The sequence below is a fragment of the Actinia tenebrosa genome, unplaced genomic scaffold (assembly GCF_029948245.1).
Source record: "Actinia tenebrosa isolate PJP-AT-01 unplaced genomic scaffold, QUT_ActTen_1.0 PGA_scaffold13__45_contigs__length_12533684, whole genome shotgun sequence".
NCBI classification, from domain to species: domain Eukaryota; kingdom Metazoa; phylum Cnidaria; class Anthozoa; order Actiniaria; family Actiniidae; genus Actinia; species Actinia tenebrosa.
The window spans coordinates 3,180,792-3,204,848 of record NW_028292573.1 but is presented as its reverse complement, the minus strand read 5'-3'; the positions used below and the strand labels follow the sequence as shown (position 1 = coordinate 3,204,848).

At 38.4% G+C, this 24,057-nt stretch overlaps 2 protein-coding genes across 3 annotated transcripts; one reads left to right on the top strand and one right to left on the bottom strand.

Annotated features, from left to right (window-relative positions):
• Positions 1-1,929: 1,929 nt before the first annotated feature.
• Positions 1,930-5,411, top strand: LOC116307910 (G2/mitotic-specific cyclin-B2). The gene is made up of 3 exons (XM_089028688.1): positions 1,930-2,505; positions 3,852-4,399; positions 4,925-5,411. Exons 1-3 carry the CDS (start codon positions 2,106-2,108, stop codon positions 5,030-5,032), a joined length of 1,056 nt encoding a protein of 351 aa, XP_088884814.1. The 5' UTR covers positions 1,930-2,105; the 3' UTR covers positions 5,033-5,411.
• Positions 5,412-5,630: 219 nt separating this feature from the next.
• On the bottom strand, positions 5,631-24,018 carry LOC116307909 (replication factor C subunit 1). 2 transcript variants are annotated; one of them, XM_089029070.1, is made up of 24 exons: positions 23,944-24,018; positions 23,679-23,873; positions 21,438-21,519; positions 21,132-21,165; positions 20,689-20,759; positions 19,923-20,116; positions 18,612-18,719; positions 18,307-18,342; positions 16,902-17,040; positions 16,489-16,637; positions 15,527-15,706; positions 14,843-15,113; positions 14,238-14,384; positions 13,621-13,839; positions 12,787-12,881; positions 11,643-11,780; positions 10,822-10,917; positions 10,391-10,489; positions 9,730-9,881; positions 8,871-8,988; positions 7,888-8,033; positions 7,704-7,785; positions 7,099-7,236; positions 5,631-6,205 (listed from the first exon to the last, which is right to left on the bottom strand). In XM_089029070.1, the coding sequence occupies exons 1-24, from the start codon at positions 23,947-23,949 to the stop codon at positions 5,930-5,932; spliced, it is 3,171 nt and encodes a 1,056-aa protein (XP_088885196.1). In that variant the 5' UTR covers positions 23,950-24,018; the 3' UTR covers positions 5,631-5,929. The 2 variants fall into 2 exon arrangements, with proteins under 2 accessions (XP_088885196.1, XP_088885197.1); XM_089029071.1 differs by having other exon boundaries at positions 14,238-14,381.
• Between the last annotated feature and the right edge of the window lie 39 nt (positions 24,019-24,057).

Below are 24,057 nucleotides of genomic sequence, written 5' to 3'. Positions count from 1 at the left end.
TAAAAAATTAAAAAAAAAAGAGAAAAAGAGAAAAAGAAAAACTATAATAAAATATACTATAATAAAAATATATCTACTAATGTATAACCATAAAATCTATTTAGTAAAAACTAATCCTAATAATATATGTTTAAAAAAATGATAATAGCAAACATTTATATATGTATTTATATATGTGGGGGATTTAAATATTTAGAAAGTGTCAGAAATGGGTTATTTCACAGAACTGTGAGATTGTGAAACGTCTGTACAATTGTTAAATTTGTATACATCTTTGTAAAACCAGTCATGCAGATATTTGCTTAGACTATTCATGCCCGCAATATTCTGTATTCATGTAGCAAAAATGTCTGAAGTTGAAATAAACATATAATAATAATAATAATAATAATAATGATGATGATGAAATAATAATAATAATAATAATAATGATGATGAAATAATAATAATAATAATGATAATAATAAAAATAATAATAATAAAATAATAATAATAATAATAATGATAATAATAATAAATAAAATGACTTAACATTGATGAATGGCATGCTTCTATGCTTGATAATGAATCATACATCAATTTTAGTCATACAATTGTCCTACATATGCACCACCACGTGACGGCAGCCATATTAGATGGCAGGAACGATACAGCGGTTTACATAAGAATTCAGTTCCCGAGAGCAAAGGGATTTAGTTCTGCCATCTAACCACAGGCATCCCATGCAAGCTGTATTATTAACGTGCGTAGGATGAGACCAATCCAAAGTAGGAAGAACCTACATATAGCACTCTATCTATTGTATTTATATTGTCGTTCTATCTATTGTATTAAGTGTGACTCATTGTATTTCAAAAACATTACATGGCAACTGCTTGCTAAAATAGTCTCTCTCAAGCTAAGTAACGTGCATGAGCTTCGTCCCAATATATTCACGGTCCTTTTTACCTCCTTGGATTAAATGGAATGAAATTCAATAAAATCACGATATCGATGATGGAGACGAAGGGTGGCTGGGTGGGAATGATAGGATGGATAAATGAATGAATGGGAAGACGGACAAATGAATGGAATGGCAATAAGCATCGATGAATGCAATACTAGGATAGAATAACTCTGTAGATTATGAATACTACTTTCATAAAAATCTAGATATTCCGATTCAAAAGGCTATAGTTTATGGTTCGAAAGTAAAGCTGTAAGTAACTCTGTCATTAATTGTTGCATCTCGTACGCTTCAGAAAATATTACTTTATGGTTGCACGAAATATTTGCGATGTGCTTCAAGAGAAGCCTTCAAAACGTTAGGGATTTACTTGCTTCACAGGTAAAAATCTTATTGATTATTATTTCCATGTCCCTGCCATGAAATCCCTGCGATTACAAGATGTACGTGATCCGACAAAGTCAACAAAAACAAGTCTTTTAACAAAAGTTACATTCCCATCTTTCTTTATTTGCATCATTGCCAATAGGCGTCATTTAAAGAGCACCTATCATGACAATCCTCATTGGTTGCTAAACAAGGACTAGCAAGGAGTAAATCAACATCTATTGTTTTTTCTCTCTCTACCTCATTTCGATTCTATTGGACACAAAGTGCGGCTATTTTTTAACACTCGTCAATATGGCGCCTATCATGACAATTCTCATTGGTTGAAAAACAACGACTAGCAAGGTGTAAAGCAACATCTATTGTTTTTTCTCTCTCTACCTCATTTCGATTCTATTGGACACAAAGTGCGGCTATTTTTTAACACTCGTCAATATGGCGCCTATCATGACAATCCTCATTGGTTGAAAAACAACGACTAGCAAGGTGTAAAGCAACATCTATTGTCTCTTCCCTCTCTACCTCATTTCAATTCTATTGATCACAAAGTGCGCTATTTTTTAACACTCGTCAATATGGCGCGAATTCGCATCCTAATTAATTCAATGTCTTAAACACTTTGCTGATTGGTCAATAAACTTCGACTCGCGTCGAGAAAATGTTTGACTCACACTGAATAACTTCTCGTTAGACGTTTTTCCAGGAATTTCGAGGCACTTTTTTTCGGACCGATTTTCTTCGGAGTAAAGGTTCTAGATCTCTAGATGAAACGATGGAACATACTCCGAGCACTGATTCAGATTTCGACACTAACAGTTATCAAGTTGACAGCGCTTTGGAAAAACCCTGTCCGTCTACAAACTGCGATTGGAAATTCGATCTCCTTTGTGCTCCAAGACCAAGGGCTCGAAGCAGGTTAAACGATAGCGGATTCTTCCAGCAAGATACCAATATTATTGCAAGTAATGGCGCAGAGACTGACAAATCACAATCAACGGACTGCCAAGAGATGATCGAAGATTGGACTGTGATGAGTTCCTATACTGAGGAAATATTTTGTTATTTGTATAAACTGGAGACCAAGTTCCTTCTTCCAAGAGACTTTCTGAAGCATCAGGAAGAGGTGACGTATCAATCAAGAGCTGTTCTGGTGGACTGGCTGATACAGGTACCTCATCTATATATATATATATTACCTGAATCATTCAATAACGCTGCTCACAGATTCTAAAAAATAGCTTCAAGACTTAGAGAAACAGTTGCAATCCGTTTAATCGTGTCGAGTGTTATACCAAGCGATTTTATTATTTTTACTTAGGTTAGAATGTAATAACTTAAACAAAGATTTACAGCGAATGGCTATGAAAATAATCTGCTGAAAGTAAAGTATATGTTTGGTTGTCTGATCGAGTTTCGCCTTTGTCTTAGTTTTTATGACGTCATCTGCGCGCTGATCTATCGTTAATATATTTGATTTGATTTTATTCAGCTTCGCCATTAAAAACTACTACAAACATACAGCAATAAAGCATTAAAAAAAGGTTTACACGAAGAACTGACTCAATGGCTGGGAAACCACTACAGCAGATGCCAGTTACAGTATTTTCTCACATAATATTACATACACACATAGAGGAAATCAAATATAAAAAAGTTAAAATATGGCAGGGATACCCCAACAGCGTTAGCAAATTACTGTGGACCCATAGATAAAAAATATAAGATCGTTTAGATTACAAGGAAACACACACAAAAAAAACGAGAGAATATCGAAAAAAACAAAAATACAATCTAATTATGAATGTTAAACGAGTAGTGTAACGAGTACAGTGAACAGGCCTAGCTATAGTATGATGACGGAAAGATCTAGTCTACGTTGAACTCAGGATCGGGATAAATCCGCAATGCATCCGCTGGCATTTGCAGGACCGCCAATCTGTTAAGATGTTATTATAAAACCATTATCCAGATTAAATTTTATGACAATCCATCGATTCGCGTAGGCCTATCCTCTCCCCCTTTAACACTGAATAGGTGTGACTGTTGTTCATTTGAATACTTTGCTTTTCGTGTTTTGCTTTTAAGCACATTAATGGGACGTCGTTAAAGTAATACGGGTGGCGGTTTTGGATGACTTTAAAGATAAACACTGTTTTTGTAGTTAAAATATCCTATAGGCGGCGATGCTGCTCCAATAAATAAGGAAGAAGAAGAAAAAAACCCATCCTACTATTTCTTGTTTGTCTTTCATTATATCATAGTCCACTTCTGAGGTAGCGAGATTGGTGCATTGAGGTCTCTTCAAAGACTCATGCCTTAAATGTTATTGTTTGTACCAAAAGTAGACCACAATGCATCCTGTTTATCAGTTTATCAGTTAGACGACATCTTTGATGACTCGGATGCGTCACAGTCAGAAGTAAGACTGATAAAGGAAATCCAAATGCAACCTTTGTAAATGTACAGTATTTTAATAAACAATTCATCAAACTAACATCCTGCCTCTGTTTTCAGGTACACGAGTTCTATAACTTTCCCCAAGACTGCCTATATCTAATGATCAGTCTATTAGACCGCTATATGAGCCTGCACTACGTACCACTGGCCCATTTCCAGTTGCTCGGCATGTCGTGTTTGCTAGTCGCCTGTAAATACGAAGACCGTTTTGTTCCTAGCCACCAAGAACTCGTTAACATGGCGGATAAGGCTTTTACTGCCGATGAACTCAACAAGATGGAGAAAGGTCTTCTTGAGACGTTGAATTTTGACCTCTCACAACCACTGCCAAGTCACTTTCTTCGGCGTATCGCAAGGACTGCTGGGATCGATGCGGAAACGTACGTCTTATCGAAGTTTCTTATGGAAATCACTAAGCTTGATTTGGTTCTCGTGACGTATAAACCGTCACTGATTGCTGCGTCGGCATTCTGTCTCGCCAGCGGACTTGTTTGGGAGAATGGAAGGCTGTCGTTGGTTCCTGGGTCTTGTTATACATTGGATCAGCTCATGCCATGCCTGGTTGGTATAGCTAAACTCATCAAGTTCTTAACCTCGTTAGGCTGCAAGGTACTGTATAGTAGCAACTTTTTTTAAAAGTTGTAAGGAATTTGGGTAATGTTACCCCATTACGAAAGCACAATGAGAAAATAGCCGCCTTCACAGTTTCCTGCGCCATCTTGAAAGGTGACCGTGCCTGTAACTCGAAGCAAGGACAGCGGTAACCTTGCAATTCACCATTTTCCATACATCGGTTCACTGGTCAAACACAAAGCATTCAGTCGAGGTTGCAAGGTTCAAATTTGAATAATCCTTTGAAAGTACCTTGGCGCCTCGCTTGAGCGCATTGTGTTTGACCAGCGAACCGATGTATGGAAAATGGTGAATGATAAAGACCTTTTTATAGCAATTATTCACGTCTCTATCATTGCCATTCATGCACAGGTACCGTTACCATTCAAGATAGCGCGCGCATGGAACTGTGAAGGGAACTATTCTTGATTTCACCTATTCAACATTTTAGGGATTTGCTCTCTTCTACGATGTATGATGTATTTTCACTCTTTCTAACGATTTTTCTGCTTACAATTGCAGGGTGTCATTCATAAGTACTGTAGACTTGGTATTGATAACACTATAATAGACAGCTTGTCAGTCAACCCGATAATCAAGGATCTGTTGGCGACTAATATAGCCCACTGAATAAGAAGAGGATGGAGTGAGCGGTTATACGTTCTTCATTAGTTGGCGTCAAGTAGAGACAGGGTACCCGAATTAAAGTCATGCTTCGCGCTTAAGCATCCAGGGTCCGGCAAACATATTTTTTGTAAAGCATTCGTCATGCGTTAAGTTCACTCTCAATTCAAAACCCGGTTTTCCTTGATTTTTCTAGATGCTTTTTGGGGTTTTCCAGTTTTTCCTGCTTTTTGTATATATTCGATAGTCTTTTTACGATTTGGTGACGTTTTTGGTTTTTGCAACGGAATAGATTATACAGTAAGGATCGGAAGAAAAAAAAACCCACAAAGCAAAAACAAAAACAAAAACAAACAAAAAAAAACGAAAAAAACCCGAAAAACAAAACAAACAAAAACAAAAAATACAAAAAGAACAAAAAACAAACAAAAACAAAAAACAACAACAACAACCAAAAAAAAACAACAACAAACAAACAAACAAAAAACATGATGACATGAGACCTAACACTATCTACTAGAAACTGTTTTAAGGTTAAGGAAAATCACTCTATCGGTTCATGTACATTTTCCGAAGAAAAATAAATCTGAAGTTTTGAATGTAGTGAATGTTACTTTTGATTTTATTGCTAATACACAGAATATTACACGCATATCTGAAGACAATCTACTTCAGTAATCTACCAAGAACATCGAGTGACGAAAGAGTGCGGTACGACAAACAGAGCATCAGAATGAGCGTTGGGTTATTCCTAAAAACTTTGGCCTTTTCAATGACGTTTTCGCTAGAAAATGGAGATAAGCTTTGATATTCTTTGTTCTTGGCTTTCCTTTCTAGTGAACGCCTTTGGCTCTAGCAGCTTCAGAAACTCAATTTACATTGCTTGAATGGGATAAGACGCTGTTAGGATCTGGCACCTTTTCCTTTTCCTCTTCCTTTTCCCTTTCCTTTCGATTCCTGTTCTTTTTTATCGCCTTTCGCTTTACTTGCTGCGGGTTTTTTATCCTTGACGATCATAGCACTGTTTTCGATGCTATCTTCTTCTTCGTCGTCTTGCTCTTCTTCACCTTCATAATCTAAGCCACTGCTCTTGCCTCTTGATTTTGAAGGGGCCCCTTTAAGCACGTATGGAGTCTTGTGTTGTTCTTTGTTGTACGCCCTGGTGAAAGCAGATTTAACCTGAAATAAAATAGCTTTAGTTAGTAAAGTAAAGATTAGGAATTTTCTATCGAGAGTAATGCAGACCAAACATAATGGCGCGTGCTCCAGTGTAGGAAAAAAACTTCTGTTTAGCTGTAATAAAGCGGTGGACACACTGGGCAACATTGCGTGCAACAAATTTGAAACGGGGGTGACACGTTGCAACAGGATTTTAATATGGCGGCTTCTTTCGATAACAACACCTGCTATACTAAGAATTTTGGTCAGCCGTTCTCGTTTTAGTGCAACCTAATTGGCTAAGAACTTCAAAATATTGCAAGCAATGTTGCAGCCAATATGAAATTTGTTGCGCGCAAAAAATTTGAATCGGCTGTTGACACGTTGCAACATCATTCTAATTTGATAACACCTGTCATACTAAGACTTTTGGTCAGCGGTTTTCATTTTACTGCAATGTGATTAGCTAAACATCTTAAGATACTGCAAGCCTTGTTATTGCAAAGATGAAATTTTTCACCGCACGATGTTGCTGCAGTAGAGCATGATTCAACTCCTGAAATGTAGTTACAGGGGTGGATAAACGTTGCAAAATTCCTGTTTAGCGCAATGTTGCAACCACTAGTCATTATCATTTTATCAGAATTTTTTCAAAAGCGCTCTTTTGGTATCCACCAACAAAAAAGTACTACTCAGTGCATACGTGACACATTGCCATGTCGTCCTTTTTTTCACGAGGGTAGCACCTAATAGCCAGTGGCTAACAAACCTGTGGCCCTCATTCCGTGATCGAATTGGAATTTAGGAGTTGATTTTTGGGGAGGGAGGAAAACCGGAGAACCCGGAAAGCCCTCGAAGCCACATCTAAAATTTCCTGTATGGCAGAAACGAACTCTAACACGGACAGGTATTACCTTGGAAGGAATCTTCGACATGGGATCCTTTTGCCCTTCGAACAACCCTGCCTCCATAATAGAGTCCCAGTCTTCTCGAGTCAAATCGTAGGCTTCTAGCAACTTGATAACGCTAGCAACGCCTTCTTTGGCATTCACCTGGAATCATTCAACATTATTATTATTGGTAAGATTTTTTTACATAACCGATGCTGTCTGTACTAGTCCCATTACTGAAGAAATAGAAAACGCCTGCGCGTGCTGTGTGCAGTTATAAAGCACACGAGGATTGGCAGAACATGAGAGAAGTGTTAGGAGAAGCATGTCACGTAGCGGAGTGCTTGTCAACACTTCTCGAGTGTTCTGCCAATCCTCCTTTTACTTTAAAACTGTGCACAGCACAACACAGCACAGCACAGCACAGCACAGCACGGCAAGTTTGTTTTCTTTTTAAATTAAAAAAATACACATTAGAGTAGCCTGTTAATATTTTGCACACGAATGACAAAATAGAAAGTGCGCGAGCGTGCTGTGTGTTCTTATAATGCACGCGCTCCCAACCAATCAGAACGCGAGATTTATAACAGTTATTTTATAAAATAGGACATATTGACTGATAGTGTTACCTCATCCATTAAGGGTACTGTAAGGGCTTTTCTTAATTGTGGTATATAATCGAGATTTATACAAGCCTTGCCTGCTGACGCTCTGTAGAAAAAAACAAAACAAAAACAGATTCAATAACACGATGGAATACGCTTGTATCATTTGTCTGGCAATGCAACATGGATATTTTAATGGCATACAGACCTTACTCTCATGTGCGTCTGTAGTTCTTGTAATATTCGATCCAGTCTACCTTTCTTCGAGTTTTTCCCAAGCCATTGAGGAAATTCTATTCTTTGACCCATCACACCGCTAATGAAGTGAGATGGGATGACACTGGAATAGATTGCCTGGACGAGGGAAAGTTGGTAGATGAGTCAGTGACCGTTCATTTTTTACAGGCATGGAGGGGGGGGGGGGGGGGGGGGCTTGTAAAAAAACTATAGCAGGGTTGGAAAGGGGTCATACATTTTCTTACTTATAATTTACAAAATTCCACTAACAGTCACCCCCCCCCCCCCCATGCTCGTAAAAAATGGACGTTCCCTTACTACAATAAACGCATTGAGACTTCAAATTTTTGAAACAAGAGAGAATTCTTTTCGTATTCAAGCGGCGAGCGGCAAAAACTATTTTCTTGAAGAACGGCTGTTGTACAAGGCTAAAATCTTGTTATTCAGAAAGTTTAATTTGTTAGGAAGTGGAGATGACCGATGAAAGTGGAATCAAAGTGTTAACCCAAAGCAAAAATTTGAATCGAAAATGAGGTTTAGGCCTTCATTTGCTTATTTCCCATATATTTATTCTATAAAAAAAGCCTGACAAAGCAACATTCTAACACAAATGCAACAAAACATCATTGTACAATTGAAAATACCGCTTCAAACAAGCATTTTATCATAGTGCATCAGTTTCTAACTGTTTAAAAAAGGTTTTGAGTGTTAACCCAAAACGAAAATTGGGATCAAAACTCATGCGAAGGTCTAGTTTTTGGCGCTTTTTGTCATTATTGCTCGTTATTGAAAAATTTCCTCTTAACACTTCGTCCCAAGTTTATCAAATACTCTTTCTATGCATTAAATGTACACTATCCTCACGGGTTCAAAAATTGACGACCCTTCCATAGTTTCTTCCCCTATCATCTATGACTAGTCCCATTAGCGACGCACTATCATTGGCCTACCTACCTGTGTTGGTAACAGCGACCATTGTCCATTTGATCGGATTTGACGCTCAACAAGATCACCATCACTGATCGAGTCCGCAGTCTTGCTGACAAGATCGAGGATCTTCTTGATATTCCCTCTGTGTTTTGTTAATTTTAATTTTGTTTCTTATTTTTAATTAGAATAAGAGTTGGGGAGGGAGGGGGGAGGGTGGGGGATAGTGAAAAGGAAAGGTCTAGAAGAAAGCTTTTTAATGCAAAAGCTACTAAGAAATCACTGGACTGCTAAAATGCAGTTACCAAAAATAAAATAAATTAAATTAAATTAAAATGAAATGAAAGGAAAGGAAAGGAAAGGAAAGGAAAGGAAAGGAAAGGAAAGGAAAGGAAGGAAAGGAAAGGAAAGGAAAGGAAAGGAAAGGAAAGGAAAGGAAAGGAAAGGAAAGGAAAGGAAGGAAATGAAATGAAATGAAATGAAATGAAATGAAATAAAGAAAGGTAAAAAAAGAAAGGAAGGATAAAACGTGACTCGCGTTTTTGTTGAAAATGATTCTGGACACGCAACCTGCTATACCAATGACGGGATGGAAAACATTTAGGGCAATTCAGGGCATTTCACGGGTAGACCCTCAATAGAGGTTTTGCACCATCACGTGATGGCAGCCACGACAGGAGGCAGGAACAATTGATTCTGGTCTAATCTGATTTACATGAGAAAGGATTCAGTTTCCCAGGGGGAAAAGACTCTAATGTTATGCCCCCTGTCATGGCTGCCGCCATGTGATGGTGCAAAGCCTCTATATCGTGGAATCTTGAAGAAACCTCTGGGCTGATTACACACAAAGTGTCACACACAAAACCCCAATGGAACTAAAACTCACTCTCCCTTGGCTGGTCTGACATCCAGATAGTTCTGCTGTACGAACAACGGCATCAGGGAATAGTCACAGAAAAACAGATGTGACTTGTCGATAAGGCTCAACTTGGAACTCTCCGAGGATGAAAGTAACTTCCTGATGGCATCAAACGGACCCTGCAAGAAATCGAGTAATTTGCAGTCAAAAAAATGTCTGCTTATTTAAAATAAGCTATTAAATGTTTGCATGCAGAATGGCGGTAGTAATGAAGTTGTATAACAGTGGTGCTAATTAAAGTGCTCAAGGTTAGCTTAGTTGATAAGAGCGATGGTGTGTTGTGCGGGAGGTCGTGGTTCAAGCCTCGGCCGGACCAACACTCAAGGTCTTAAAATAACTGAGAAGGTGCTGCCTTTGTAATTACATCTGCAAATGGTTAGACCTTCACATGGCTCGGATAACCACGTTAATAATGGTGGTCCTGTCCCTAATCAACTAGAGACGTTCATAAGAGGATCACGAGTTTATCAGTTGAAGTACTGTCAAGTTTCATCCTCTATAAACATTGATGTGATGTTTATAATGTGCACATACATAACAACATAGCCATCATTATGGAAAAAATTTAAAATGCTGTACCACTGGATTATTTACCATCCAAAATGTCGAATTGACAATTTTACCTTACCATTTTAATATCTTTGTGTGCTTTGTTGGCATCGCCTTTTGCCTGGTCGTACGTCATAGTCTTGTTGGTCGATGTCCACATGGACATATTATGTAGCACCTAAGAAGACACGACCAGAAGTTGAAATCGATATGATCTGATAATGCGCACTGGAGACAACCGTGCAAACCAGGGATGACGTTAAGTTGGTTTTTTTTTTTAGAATTTTTTCATCCTAATTGTAAAGAACTAGGTTGCCAAGCATTTATTTCCTGGTTGTCACGTACCAGTATATGAATGGTCCCATGTATGTAAACTGAACGGCTCGTGTGCTAACGCGATATCCGTATGTCAGTCCATACGTGTCTACAAAACGGGAGTCTTATGTATGGGTGTTTAAACGCACGCACGTGTGTTTGGGATTGAGGAAGGAGGGATTTGAAATGCTTTACCTGTCGCACATCTTGATTAGCTCCTACGATAATTTGTTCCATAGCAGGCGCTGGAATCTTTAGACCTTCTTTAAAAGCGATGCTCATCATCGCACCCTGCAACAAGAAATGGGATGGTAAATATAATATTATTTTACAACCATCCTTCCCTGTGAGGGACTCTTCCGTGAGATTTAGTCTGCGGTACACTACCACTATGTTTAATTACATAACATAACTCAGTCTCAACTCACATGTGGATTTTTACGGAAGGAGGAAAACCCTCGTGGCAAGGGAGAGAACACAAACTCGACGCACATATTTGGTACAGTTATCACATAAGTAAGAGCCTATACGTGGTGGTAAATTTGATTGAAAGCAGCAACAACAACAACAACAACCGCAACAACCACAGTTACATCAACAGCAACAACAGCGACAACAGCAACAGCAACAACCACAGCAACATCAACAGCATCAGAAACAGGAGCAACAGCAACAACAGCAACAGCAACAGCAACAACCACAGCGACATCAACAGCAACAGCAACAGGAGCAACAGCAGCACCAACAGCAAGGACAGCAACAACAAAAACAAAGACAGACAGACAAGAACAAACAAATAATCCAAACTAAGAAGTAAAAGTCAGAGGCTATGTAAACACAAAAACCTCAATATACAGTGTTGTATGAATGAGTAAAGATGCTGGTTGATTCTCTACCGTTCTTAGTCTAACTGCCAATTGGGATATTCAGTGGAAGAAGAGCCACTAGAAATGCCACTGTTAAAACCCATTGATTTATTATTCATTATTATTGATATTAATTGATTGTTGAAATACCTTAATTTGTTCGACTCGAGGTCGTTGAAACCTTAGATCAAAGCAATGATTGACCAGACTTCTTATTTTTTGACTGTTACGATCATTACACATACAGATGATAGGGATCTTGCTTCCTTTAATCAATGAGATTAACTCCTGCAAAAATCAAAGGTACAACTTTGTTAGAGCTGTGCTCCGGGGTCATACATGGACTGTATAGCGGCTGCCAGAGGCGCCTTCACGTGCTTTCAGTTCGACCTCGTTGAGCTGTGCCACAGCTGTAGTTGCGGTCGTGATTATAGCGGTAACGAGTTTATTTTTATCTTTTAAGACAGGGTGATACTTCATAGGTAATGTGTAGTGGTAGTGCAACCGACTTTCATTTCTGGGGTCTCGAGTTTGATTCCTGGGACTTGTTATCACGAATGAGTAGAGTTTGTTAGGTCTCTCCATCTTGATTCGAGGGTTTTACACCGGCTTTTCATGTTTTCCTCCCCCAGCAATACACTCTAAATAGAACTCATCCACTGCTTTCCCATTTCAGACCGCGTGTCATTCCCTGAAGTATTATTTCTTTGTTTAACGGTTGCACGTGAAAAGGCACATTAATATGGATAAAACTCAAACGAAGAATCTTATTTTCACAAGAGTGACACGTGGTCTGAAATGGGAAAAACAATACACCCAAGTGGATTGGTCCATTCCAATTGAACGTTTTCTCAAGGTTGCGTGCGCATTCAAATTTAAGGAACTTGACGGGCCACGATACCAGAACACGAGTATTATCATGCATTGCTATGCAATTTTTTCCGATTAGAACTTATAAAATCAATTATTCTCCTCTTTAAATATAAAACTGGCTTCTCAATTTTATTAAATTTGCGTTTTTCAGTTTTGTGGCCCGTCAAGTTGGATGCGCACGCAGCCTTGAGAAAACTGTTTATTGGATCTGTGAGTTAGCTGTGCCCTGACTTAGATTTTGATCTAGCAAAGTTTGTTGAAGGATTTGAAAACAAAAAACAAAAAACAAAAAACAAAGGATTTGCGACCAAGCAATGATAACCTTGTGACCCATTATGCTTAACATTTTTAAGAGAGGTGGAATTGCAACGTGGCTTTATTAAATGCACCTATGATGAATGTATTATTGCACTGCATTTACCTGCATTCCACCCCTGTCTTCGTTACCCGCCATACCGTCAACTTCATCCATGATAAGGACATGTTTGGATGAGTCTTTAGGGGATCCCTTAGAACCTGAACAGTAACAAATAGAACTTAGTGTAATGCCACTTGATGAGCCGCTTATTGGCTCTTGGTGAAAACATTGAGGAAAAAAATATGGTTAAATGAAAACAAAACAAACAAACAAACAAACAAAAAAAAAAAAAAACAAACAAAAAAACAAATAGAACATATGGAGAAAGTATGAAGTACTGTTGATGAATTAATTTATATACTACTGTATATTATTTTATATGCTATATTTATATAGCGCCCTTTCTATATAGATATAATCATTACATTAAGTAAGCGCTTTACATTAAGTTGTGAATGACAGATTGTTTTTTTTATACAATTTACAAGCATGAGAGACGGTTAGTATGAATTGTAGGCACTGAGGGTGGTCACTGTCAGGGTTTCTTTACGTCCTCAGTGGTTCTTTTACGTCCCTCCGATGTTGGTTAATAATGATGGAGTGTGGGAAGAAGGGGCCGCCATTTAAAGTTGTCATCCGAGCCACTTGAAAGTCTAACCATTTGCAGATGTAATTACAAAGGCAGCACTTTCTCCTCAGTTATTTTAAGACCCTTAGTGTTGCTTCGGCCGGGACTCGAACCACGATCTCTCGCAGCGCGGCCATGACAAATGACAGAACAACAGAATCCCTTTATTCTGGGGAACTGATATTTTTCTTATGTTAAACGATTACATTGTTCCTGCCACCTAACATGGTCACCGTCCTGCAATCCTCTAACAGATACACATCACCCACCTCCTACAAACGCATCAATACTTTTGTTGGACAGTAATTCGGACACATGTTCATCCAAGCACTTCTTATTCCTGGAATCACTTGCGTTCATTTCCACATAGCTGTAGCCCAGTTCCTGGCAGACCAGAACAGCTGTGGTTGTCTTGCCAACACCTGGCGGACCAGACAGCAGCGCCGCCTTGAAGATTGCACCGTCCTGATCTTTTTGAAAGAAGGAATCTAAAACAACAAGCCATACAGGAATGAGACAAACTAATGGAGAGAAACTAATGAATAGAGCAGTACTCATATGACTGTGAAAAACTCGCGGCACGAACACGGACGTGACACGCCAAGGCATGATTCGCTCTCCATTCAATCAAATACCCAAAGCACGGTTCAAACACTGGGAGGTCATGGTCACGCCATGGTCACAGTACAGCCTGACCAATCACTTTGCGCGAGAAACAAATCAGCCAATCAAAATTCTAGAAAACAGCTTGGTCACCCCAACACACACTTTTTATAATGCTCTGCAGTCGTTGGTTAGTTGCAACAAGTTGCAGAGACAATTGCTCCGTGTAACCGTGCCTTTACTACAATTATTTTCCCAGGCATAAAAAAGCACTGCTACTTACTTTTAGGGTGGGTTTTTGTTCTATTTTTGTTCCAGTTTTTAATCCAGTTTATCAATTTTCTCATGTTACTCTTGTCTCCTTGTTGACCAATGATTTGTTTTATGGTGCTTGGCTTGTATTTATCCACCCACATCAAACTTTCAGCTGCTTCAAAATAACAATATTCATTCAATCTTGCGGTTTAAATATCTGTCTTCCTCTCTGAATGCCTGCCTGTCTTTCTGTCTGACTGTCTATCTGTCTGTCTGTCCGTCTCTACCTGCTTGCCTGTCTCTATTTGTCCATATGTTGGTTTGTATGTCTGTCTGTCTGTCTACTTGCTTGCTTGCCTGTCCGTCTGTTTGTCCAGATGTCTGCATATCTGTCTGTCTGTTTGTTTGTCTGCCTGTCTGTTTGTCTGTCTGTCCTTTTGTTTGTCTGTCTGCCTGTCTATTTGTCTGTCCTGCGTCTGTCTGCTTGGCTGTCGGTCTGCCTGCCCATATGCCTGCCCATATGCCTGCATATTTGCCTGTAGATCTGCTCACCTTTCTCTCTCTGCAGTTAGTTTTTTTAAGCGTAGTGAAATAATTTCATTACTAATACTTTCAAACCTCTTCATGCTTTACCTTTTACATTTGTTCCTGAAGGTGACTGAGTAGCAGGAGATACGACAGACTTTTGAGAAGCAGCAGCCTCCCCCTGACTTGAGCAAGGTGACTCAAATGGAGCCTTTGTTTTTGAAGTTGTCTTCAGGGGAGACTCAGGCACAGACGTTTTTGTCTTCTTTGCAGGCGGTTGTTCTGCAGCAGTTTCATAAGAGCTCTTCTTTCCTGGAGTGCTTTTTATTAGTTCATAGAATTCATCTTCGTTTATTATTTTAGTCCCTACTGTCTCTGCCTAGAGGAGAAAATTGTCGAAAATTTAGAATCAGTATCAACATAATAGACCAATTTAGTTTGAATAAAATGTTTTCCCATTTTAAACATGTGTCATTCCCTAAAGTATCATTTCTTTAACAGTCGTGCATGACAGGAATATGTCAATACATGTATAAGACAAATCGTTTTGTCACCGAGTGGTGTCAGTGAATTGTGCATGTTGTCAGGGGTACTTACATCAGAAGTATATGATACTAGTGAATTCAGAAGAAAGCACTGATAATCGACCTTAACCACCGGTGACATGTGTCGGTATTATTAGTATTAGTTAGTATAACTATTAGATACCGTACTTTTGACATTTCATTTAAAAAAAACTTTGTGACAAAACGTTTTTTACACTAAACTCAACTGAGAGGCATATTACCATACCTTGGATGTTTTACTGGCTCCTGGATCTCTGCCCACAATCAAATAACTAGTCTTTTTACTGACAGCTTGAGTAACTTTTCCTCCATATCTTTGGATGATATCTTGAGCATCCTCTCTTTCAATGGTCTCCAGGACTCCACTAATTACAAATACCATTCCTTCAAAGCAGTTCTCTGCACCCTGAAAATCATATATACATTACAAGCATGAGCCAATAATGTCAGAGCTCCTGTAGTCTATCTCATTTTGAAGACATGGTGGCCGAGTGGTTGGTGAGTCGGACTCTGGGTCAACAGGCCTGGGTTCGATTCCTGGCCCTGGCAGTTGCATTATGTCCTTGGGCAAGAAGCTTTACTTCCACCTTGCTTCACTTCACCCAGGTGTATAAATGGGTACCAACAAATCGTTAGGGTAACCTGACTTGTTGATGGGTGACCTGATGGACTAGCATCCCATCAAGGGGGAGTAGCAAGACACATTCATGCTATGGAAAACCTGGTTAAGCACTAGCCATTTTTGGCCTTCATGACCCAAGTGTTGTAGTATTGGGCTACCTGTGTAGTCTATACTCCCTTGTTGGTTACCTGTGTTTGTTTTCATGCCTCATGGTGTCTGAATAAAAGGTTGTTAGAAGCACCTGAATCGTTCTTAGTCTTGGCCATTTGGCCAATAAATACTACAAGTGTGACTTTTCCTTAAGTCTCTCTCATGAGACAATAATTTTTGCCCCTGGAGGCTTCCCTTATCTTTCACCTCAACAAAACCTAATCAGCTGAATTTAAATTTCTAAACAAAAAATAATTGGTTTTACCTACTCCATGGGGAATGGAAAGCCTAACCCTTTTTGCAACCCACTTGATAAGGCTACTGATAGATGGAATTAGAATTCAGAAGTTGATTTTTGTGGATGGAGGAAAAACTATATAGTATTATTTTGAATGAGTGTAGGAAGAGACACTTGCCTGTGGTATCTCTTTGGTACCAAGAGCCCTTGGACCATCCCTCTGCATGAAGCTTCTGAAGCTTGATTTCTTTTTTTCCAGAGAAGGAGGTTCTTCATCAGTTTTCTCTTTTGGTTTTTCTGGAGTCTTCTTCTTGGGGGATTCTTTAACTTGAGAATATTGGTTAAATAGGAGGGTTTTAAAATAATGTTGGGGCATTTATTTATATCGTATGATAAATGTATTTATTGCTTTTATAAAAAAAAGTGTTATAAATCTACTGATTAGTTAGGAGCGCATGCTATATGAGAGCCAGCAGCATGCACGCACGCACACTATCCAAAATAACAGTTATTGTTGATAGTAATTTGTATGTTACAAAAGAAATAAAACATTTGCTTGCTAACTAACTTGTATGTTCATCTCAATCTCACCAGTTTTCACAGGACTAGGAGTAGGCTGAGGCTTCTCTTGCTTTTCAGCAGGTACTGGTGGTGGTGTTTCTGGAACAAGGTACGTAGCTGCAGCCTTGGATAGCTTTCCTGCTAAGGTTTTCTTCTCCTTTGCTGGTGACTTGAAAAATAGATTACTGCATTATGACAAATTACATCAACAAAACCAGTTTAGACTCTGAGATAAAGTTACATGGTGATACAAACAATTAAGAGTAGTAGTGATTACTGTTAAATCAGAAGTCTACAAATGGCCAAAATGCAAGACCAATGTTACTAATAACAGGGTCATAGTAGAAAATGTGGCTATTGACACAGTACTGATACCCTCCTGACATTATACTGATACCCTGGATCTACCAACATCCTACTGACAAGCTACTGATGTCATACCATTATCCTACTGACACTCTACTAGTACACTACTGACATCCTACAGACACCCTACTGACATGGACCTACCAACATCCTACTGACAAGCTACTGACTGCCTACCATTATCCTACTGACACCGTACCAATACTCTACAGACATCCTACAAGTATCCTAGGTACACCCTACTAACATGGACCTACAAACATCCTACTGACAAGCTACTGACGTCCTACCATTATCCTACTGACACTGTACCAGTACCCTACTGACTTCCTACAGACACCCTACTAACATGGACCTACCAACATCCTACTGACAAGCTACTGACTGCCTACCATTATCCTACTGACACCGTACCAATACTCTACAGACATCCTACAAGTATCCTAGGTACACCCTACTAACATGGACCTACCAACATCCTACTGACAAGCTACTGACGTCCTACCATTATCCTACTGACACTGTACCAATACTCTACAGGCATCCTACAGACACCTTACTAACATGGACCTAACAACATCCTACTGACAAGCTACTGACATCCTACCATTATCCTACTGACACTGTACCAATACTCTACAGACATCCTACGGATATCCTATGGACACCCTACTAGTATGGACCTACTAGCATCCTACCGACAAAATAATGGTATCCTACTCTAGCAACACTGATTTTGGAATATAGCATTCATTTAACAATTATTCGCCGAAGGTGAAGTGATTATCGGGGAATATGAGCCTGAGGCAAATAATTGTTTTAGTATAAATACACAGGTGATTCTTTCAAAAGAAGAAGAAAAAGAAGATAAAAGGCATTTTTTCCCGGTAACAGCAACAAAGCGGCTGGCCGCCATTTTGGATTTTCGCTCAAAGTGATTATCGTGTGATAGTGTGAGTTTCTTGACCAATCAGCACGCGAGATTTTCTATAATCACCTGCATATTTTTACTAATATCTGAATAACAACAAATAATAACACTTTATGGTACATGTATTTATCAACATACTTTTTTTGGAGTCTTCTTTGGTGACTCTTCTTTTCTCTGGTAAAACAAACACACAAAACGAAATTATAATTAGTAAATGTGTGTAAATGTCTAACACTGGTGCAGGGTTTAAAAAAATAATGCCTGATCAACAGAAAATGTCCTGCAAAAATACCCCTGCTTCGAGTTCTCTTTTACTCATGGTTAGCCCTGATTTTGTGTAGAATACCCATATCTTGCAGTGAAGTCATTTTTTCTATTGATACTGATGTTGATATTGGGTTGTGTCAATCAACGGTTGTGTAGCATATACAAAACTGGCATACCTTTTTTAATGGCTGTTCATCATCTTTTTTAAGCCTATCAAATCCAGCAACTGTTTTTATGGGTGACTCAGAAATCAAGTCTTTTTTCTCTGGAGTATCCTCTGTTGGCTGATAAAACCCATAAAGAAAATCATAAAAAAGAAATCTTGTTCTTGGTATAGGTACAAGTAAGTGGTGGTGTTGTCAGTATGTTGTTGGTCATAGTTGTTATGTGGTCAGTACTGCAATTTGTTGGTAATGGTTGCATTTGATAAGACTTATGGTTATCCCTGTTTACTTACTTACTTACTTAGTGGTCAGTAAGTTAATGTTTATGGTTGGTAAGTGGTCAATAAGTTGTTGGTCATGGTTGGTAGTGGTCAATAAATTGTTGGTCATGGTTGGTAAGTGGTCAATAAGTTGTTAGTCATGGTTGGTTGGTCAATAATTTGTTGGTCATGGTTGGTAAGTGGTCAATAAGTTATTAGTCATGGTTGGTAAGTGGTCAATGAGTTGTTGGTCATGGTTGGTAAGTGGTCAATAAGTTGTTGGTCATGGTTGGTAAGTGGTCAATAAGTTGTTAGTCATGGTTGGTTGGTCAATAAGTTGTTGGTCATGGTTGGTAAGTGGTCAATAAGTTGTTAGTCATGGTTGGTAAGTGGTCAATAAGTTGTTGGTCATGGTTGGTAAGTGGTCGATAAGTTGTTGGTCATGGTTGGTAAGTGGTCAATGAGTTGTTGGTCATGTTTGGCAAGTGGTCATTAAGTTGTTAGTCATGGTTGGTAAGTGGTCAATACATGTAAGTTATTAGTCATGGTTGGTAAGTGGTCAATAAGTTGTTGGTCATGGTTGGTACTGTAAGTGGTCAATAAGTTGTTGGTCATGGATGATAAATGGTCAGTAGGTCACTGGTAATGGTTGGAAAGTGGTCAGTAAGTAGTTGGTAAAGGTTTGTAAATGGTCAGTTACAGTAGTTGATGGTAATGGTTGGTAAGTGGCCAGTAAGTTGTTGGTAAAGGTTTGTAAATGGTCAGTTACAGTAGTTGATGGTATTGCTTGGTAAGTGGTCAGTACATTGTTGGTAATGGTTGGTAAGTGGCCAGTAAGTTGTTGGTAAAGGTTTGTAAATGGTCAGTTACAGTAGTTGATGGTATTGCTTGGTAAGTGGTCAGTACATTGTTGGTAATGGTTGGTAAGTGGTCAGTAAGTTGTTGGTAATGGTTGGTAAGTGGTCAGTAAGTTGTTGGTAATGGTTGGTAAGTGGTCAGTAAGTTGTTGGTAATGGTTGGTTAGTGGTCAGTACAAACATCAGTCCCTAGGTCGTTGGCATACCTGTTTTCTCTTGGTTGAGAGTGATTTCCCTGCAGACCGATGCACAGGGACAGAACCAAAGAAAGCATCCACACTAGTGAATTGCTTAACAGGTGTTTCTTGTTTTGGGGGTGTTTCTTTCGTACTTTTGACTATTGGTGGTTTGGTTGCCTTTTCTGCTGATTTCGGAATTTTTATTGGTGCTTCTTCATCATCTAGTAATTAAAAATATTCACTATTAAATTTTACACAGCCCTACTACCCCAGTGCCCACACACCCATCAGCCCTCCCTTCCCCTTTGATACTTTGGGAATCAAGGACGGGGTAGAAGTAGTGCACTCGCCTCTTGCCTCTGGGGACTTGGGTTTGATTCATGGATTTGGCATCACATGAGAGTTTGTAAACCCCTTTCCAAGAGGATTTTTTTTCTGTCCTGCACAAAACACAGTTCAACATGCTACCACCATTTCGAGTTTGCCTTTGCTGGACTTTAGCCTTGATGGTGTGCCAATGTGTTGTTTTGTTTATTATGGTCCATTGTATAGTAAGGAATGTACAGTAAATGCTATCGAACAACATGAGTTGGAAACATACATCCATCAATAAAATATTTGAATTACAATATAACAATTGCGCAATCATTGGCTGGCTACGGTGTTCATATCAGATGACCTGTAGAAACGTGCTTCCGCATAATCATTCAAAAATATTTAATAACAGCAAAATAAAACGCTTTATATTCCTTACATACAGCTGTTGTACCCCAAGGTAGTTAGTAATGCTTACCTGATTCATCAAAATATGAAGATTGCTTATTTTTTCCTGATTTCTGCTTTTTAGCCTTTGTTGCACTTTTCCTAGATAAGAAAAATACATAATGCAAGCAAAACTATTCAGTAAAAAAATAAAATCATTGAAAGATTGAATTTTGACTCACTGGTTTTTCATTCATTTAATTTCTTTTCATTGTCTATTGGTCTGTTGTTGGTTCCTTCCTTCCTTCCTTCCTTCCTTCCTCTCTCCCTCCCTCCCTCCCTCCCTCTGTCCGTCCATCCATTTCTCCATCCGTTCGTTCAATCATTCATTCATTCGTTAGTTCCTTTGTTCGTTCACTCGATCACTCATTCGCTTGTTCATTCCTTAATTCATTCCTTCATCATTAACTCACCATTCACCCATTCATTCATTCCTTCATCATTAATCATCATCAATTATCATTAATCACTAACCTTATGTCTTTGGGGATTGGATCTTCATCTGAATCTACAGTAAAAACAATAGTGATATTGATAATTTCATTCAATCCCTGATGATGGGCCATGTGGCCCAAAAGTTTGGATACAAAAAATATCTAATCACAAATAGAAGAAACATTTTAGTTTTTGATAAAAAGTTATATTGGTAAATGCATTTGAGATTTTGTTGTTGTTGTTTTAGAAAAATCATTTGAATTTTCATGATGCACATTTATGATGACTGTGTGATGTAAAATTTATTAGTTACTGAAGTACATGTACTAATAAAAACCTGCTTACCTGATGTATAACTTTTCTTTGGCTTCTTTTGCTTCTTTCTGACGAAATCATCATCCTCATCACTCTCTGAGATGACAATAGCCTGTGGGTAAAAACAAGGATAACTGTTTCAGTCACAAGCTAAAGAACCAACAAGAGCATTAGTGCAAGTGTCTTTTTAATTTCCTGTATCATGAAGAGATTTTTACTCTTGAAAGAGTGTCTTTACCAGGTTAGTGTAATTTAGTGCAAGTGTCTTTTTTAATTTCCTGTATCATGAAGAGATTTTTACTCTTGAAAGAGTGTCTTTAGGCAATTAGCAATTACTGTACAGTAATTACTATGGACTTGTTATGGCTGTTGTAGTTACCAGCTGCCTGGTACTTTTTTGTTCAATTTTATATAATATTACATAATTAGTCACCTTAAATTTGTTTTGCTAAGCTAATCAAATAAATAAATAGTATTCTCTCTCCTGATCCCTGTCCTTGACCCCCCCCCACCCTGAGGTGGGGTCTGGTCCATCTCATAAATTAAGCTATTTTCCAGGATTCCCCAGCTGTTCGTTTGCACCCATTTATACATCTAAATGGAAAGGCATAGAGCAGTTGTTGTATGACTGCAAAAAGCTCAGTGCCATTACCAGGATGTTTTTTTTGAATTTTGATTGGCTAATTTTTTTTCATGTATTGTGATTGGTCTTGTGTACTAAGGCAGTACAATGACCTAGTTGTGACTGTTTCAACTCTATGTCAATGCAGTGTTTCAGATCTTTGATTGGATGGAGAGTAAGCTGGTCTGCGTATGCCTTTCTGTGTCATGGCTGCATCTGTACCCCACACTTTTCAGTCATACGAAAACCGCTCCATGAACCCAATGCAATGCACCAGACATAGGCTGATGTCTCAACCTTTAGTATGTGTATTGTACTTATAAATATATTTTTGAAATCTTGAGAATTGTATATAATTATTGGTAGCAGATATTTTTCAATACAAAGCCTTGAAATTGTAAAATTCATGTTACTGTCAATGGCTTGCAAAAATTTGATTCCAGTTTACCCAACCTTCCCTCCTAGGACACTTATTTTTTTGCTACAACTATCCTCTTTCTTCATTCCAAGCATGATATCTCCTTTTCTTATTATATCTTCCTAGCAGACATAAGTACATATAGTACAAGTTATATTCCTTTGTAATATGTACAAGTAAGTTAATGCCTCTGTAAAATTCATCACAATAAATTCAACTAAGCAGTGTGAAATAATGAAATAGACCATAAATTTCAAATTCGTACAATACTGCTGTTTCTTGTTTACAAACTCATTTACTCAGGGTTAGCCTCGTATCAGCATCAAAATATTAACAAATACAGTACCAACAGTGAAGTAATTAATGTACAACTTTAAGAATACTTTGGAATTACAGAGATCTGCCTTCATTGGAGTACATGAGTATTCAAAAGGAAGGGTAACCCTGTGCAACAGAGAACTTGACACTGGAGTATTTCACAAACTAGCTCTCTTGTATTCCACATGGGAGTGGCTAATATAACTGTCACTCCTACGTCTAGACAGTTCAAGCTTGTTTATTTCAGTTTTCTGCTCAATATCAACCAAGACAGTTAACAATCCATGTCTGTGGATCTGTTCTCAAAACTGGCCCAATTTCATCTGATCATTACTGTATGGTCAGAATCTCCAGGATCTTCATCATGTTTTGAAATAATAGTTGAAGATAATGAACTAGCTGGAGAGTCCTGGCAGGGTTTTCATTAAGATTTGAAATAATAGGCGAAGATCATGAGCTAGCCAGAGAGTCCTGGCTGGGTTTTTTAAGCCAGAGAATAAATAGCTCAGTTACCATAGCCTTCACAGATCTCCGACCTTTAATCAAAACCCTGACCTCTGTAAAGTTTCAGGCACTACAAGATTCTAATTTGCACACTATTATACAAGTAGTATAAGCAATGTAAATTTCACTGTGTGATCTTTACATACTAATTAGTATGTTCACTTCACTAGTAAGTTGTACTAATGTTTACAAATATAAGCCAAAACAAGAAACAAAAAATATCTTTTTTAAACGCTGAACTATTGATAAACAAGAAGTTCTGAGGTACTTGTATAAAGTTAAAATAATCGTACGCATAATTTAATTTTTGGTATTTTTCGGGGATCTTTTGGTGTGCGCTTAAACGCATGTGTGCAGGGATATTAAACATGTCGGGTGACCACCTAATGTTTTTACACAATCATCTTACCCTTTTGGCTCCTGATGTTTTTCCATCTTTTCTACCGTCTTTATTTTTTGATTTCTTGATCTCAGGCGAGCTGGGACGCGGTTTCTTCCCGCTCTGTTTAGATTTGTCTTCACGAGATGGTGTCCCGTTCGCGCCATTACTACTCGTGCTTTTCTTCTGTTTACCTCCCTGAGGGCTGAAGAAAGCCCTTATATCCTGCGCATATAAATGATCAATAACTATTTTATGCATACCTCGTTTAATAAGAGAAAACTGAGCAACTAACCGCCATTTTTCGTTGTATCAATTCTTGTTTATGTGTTATGCACTCTTACTCATCTTCCCGCCATCTTGATTCTGAGCCCGCAACACAGTCAGCTGACCATACTCTCTATCACAC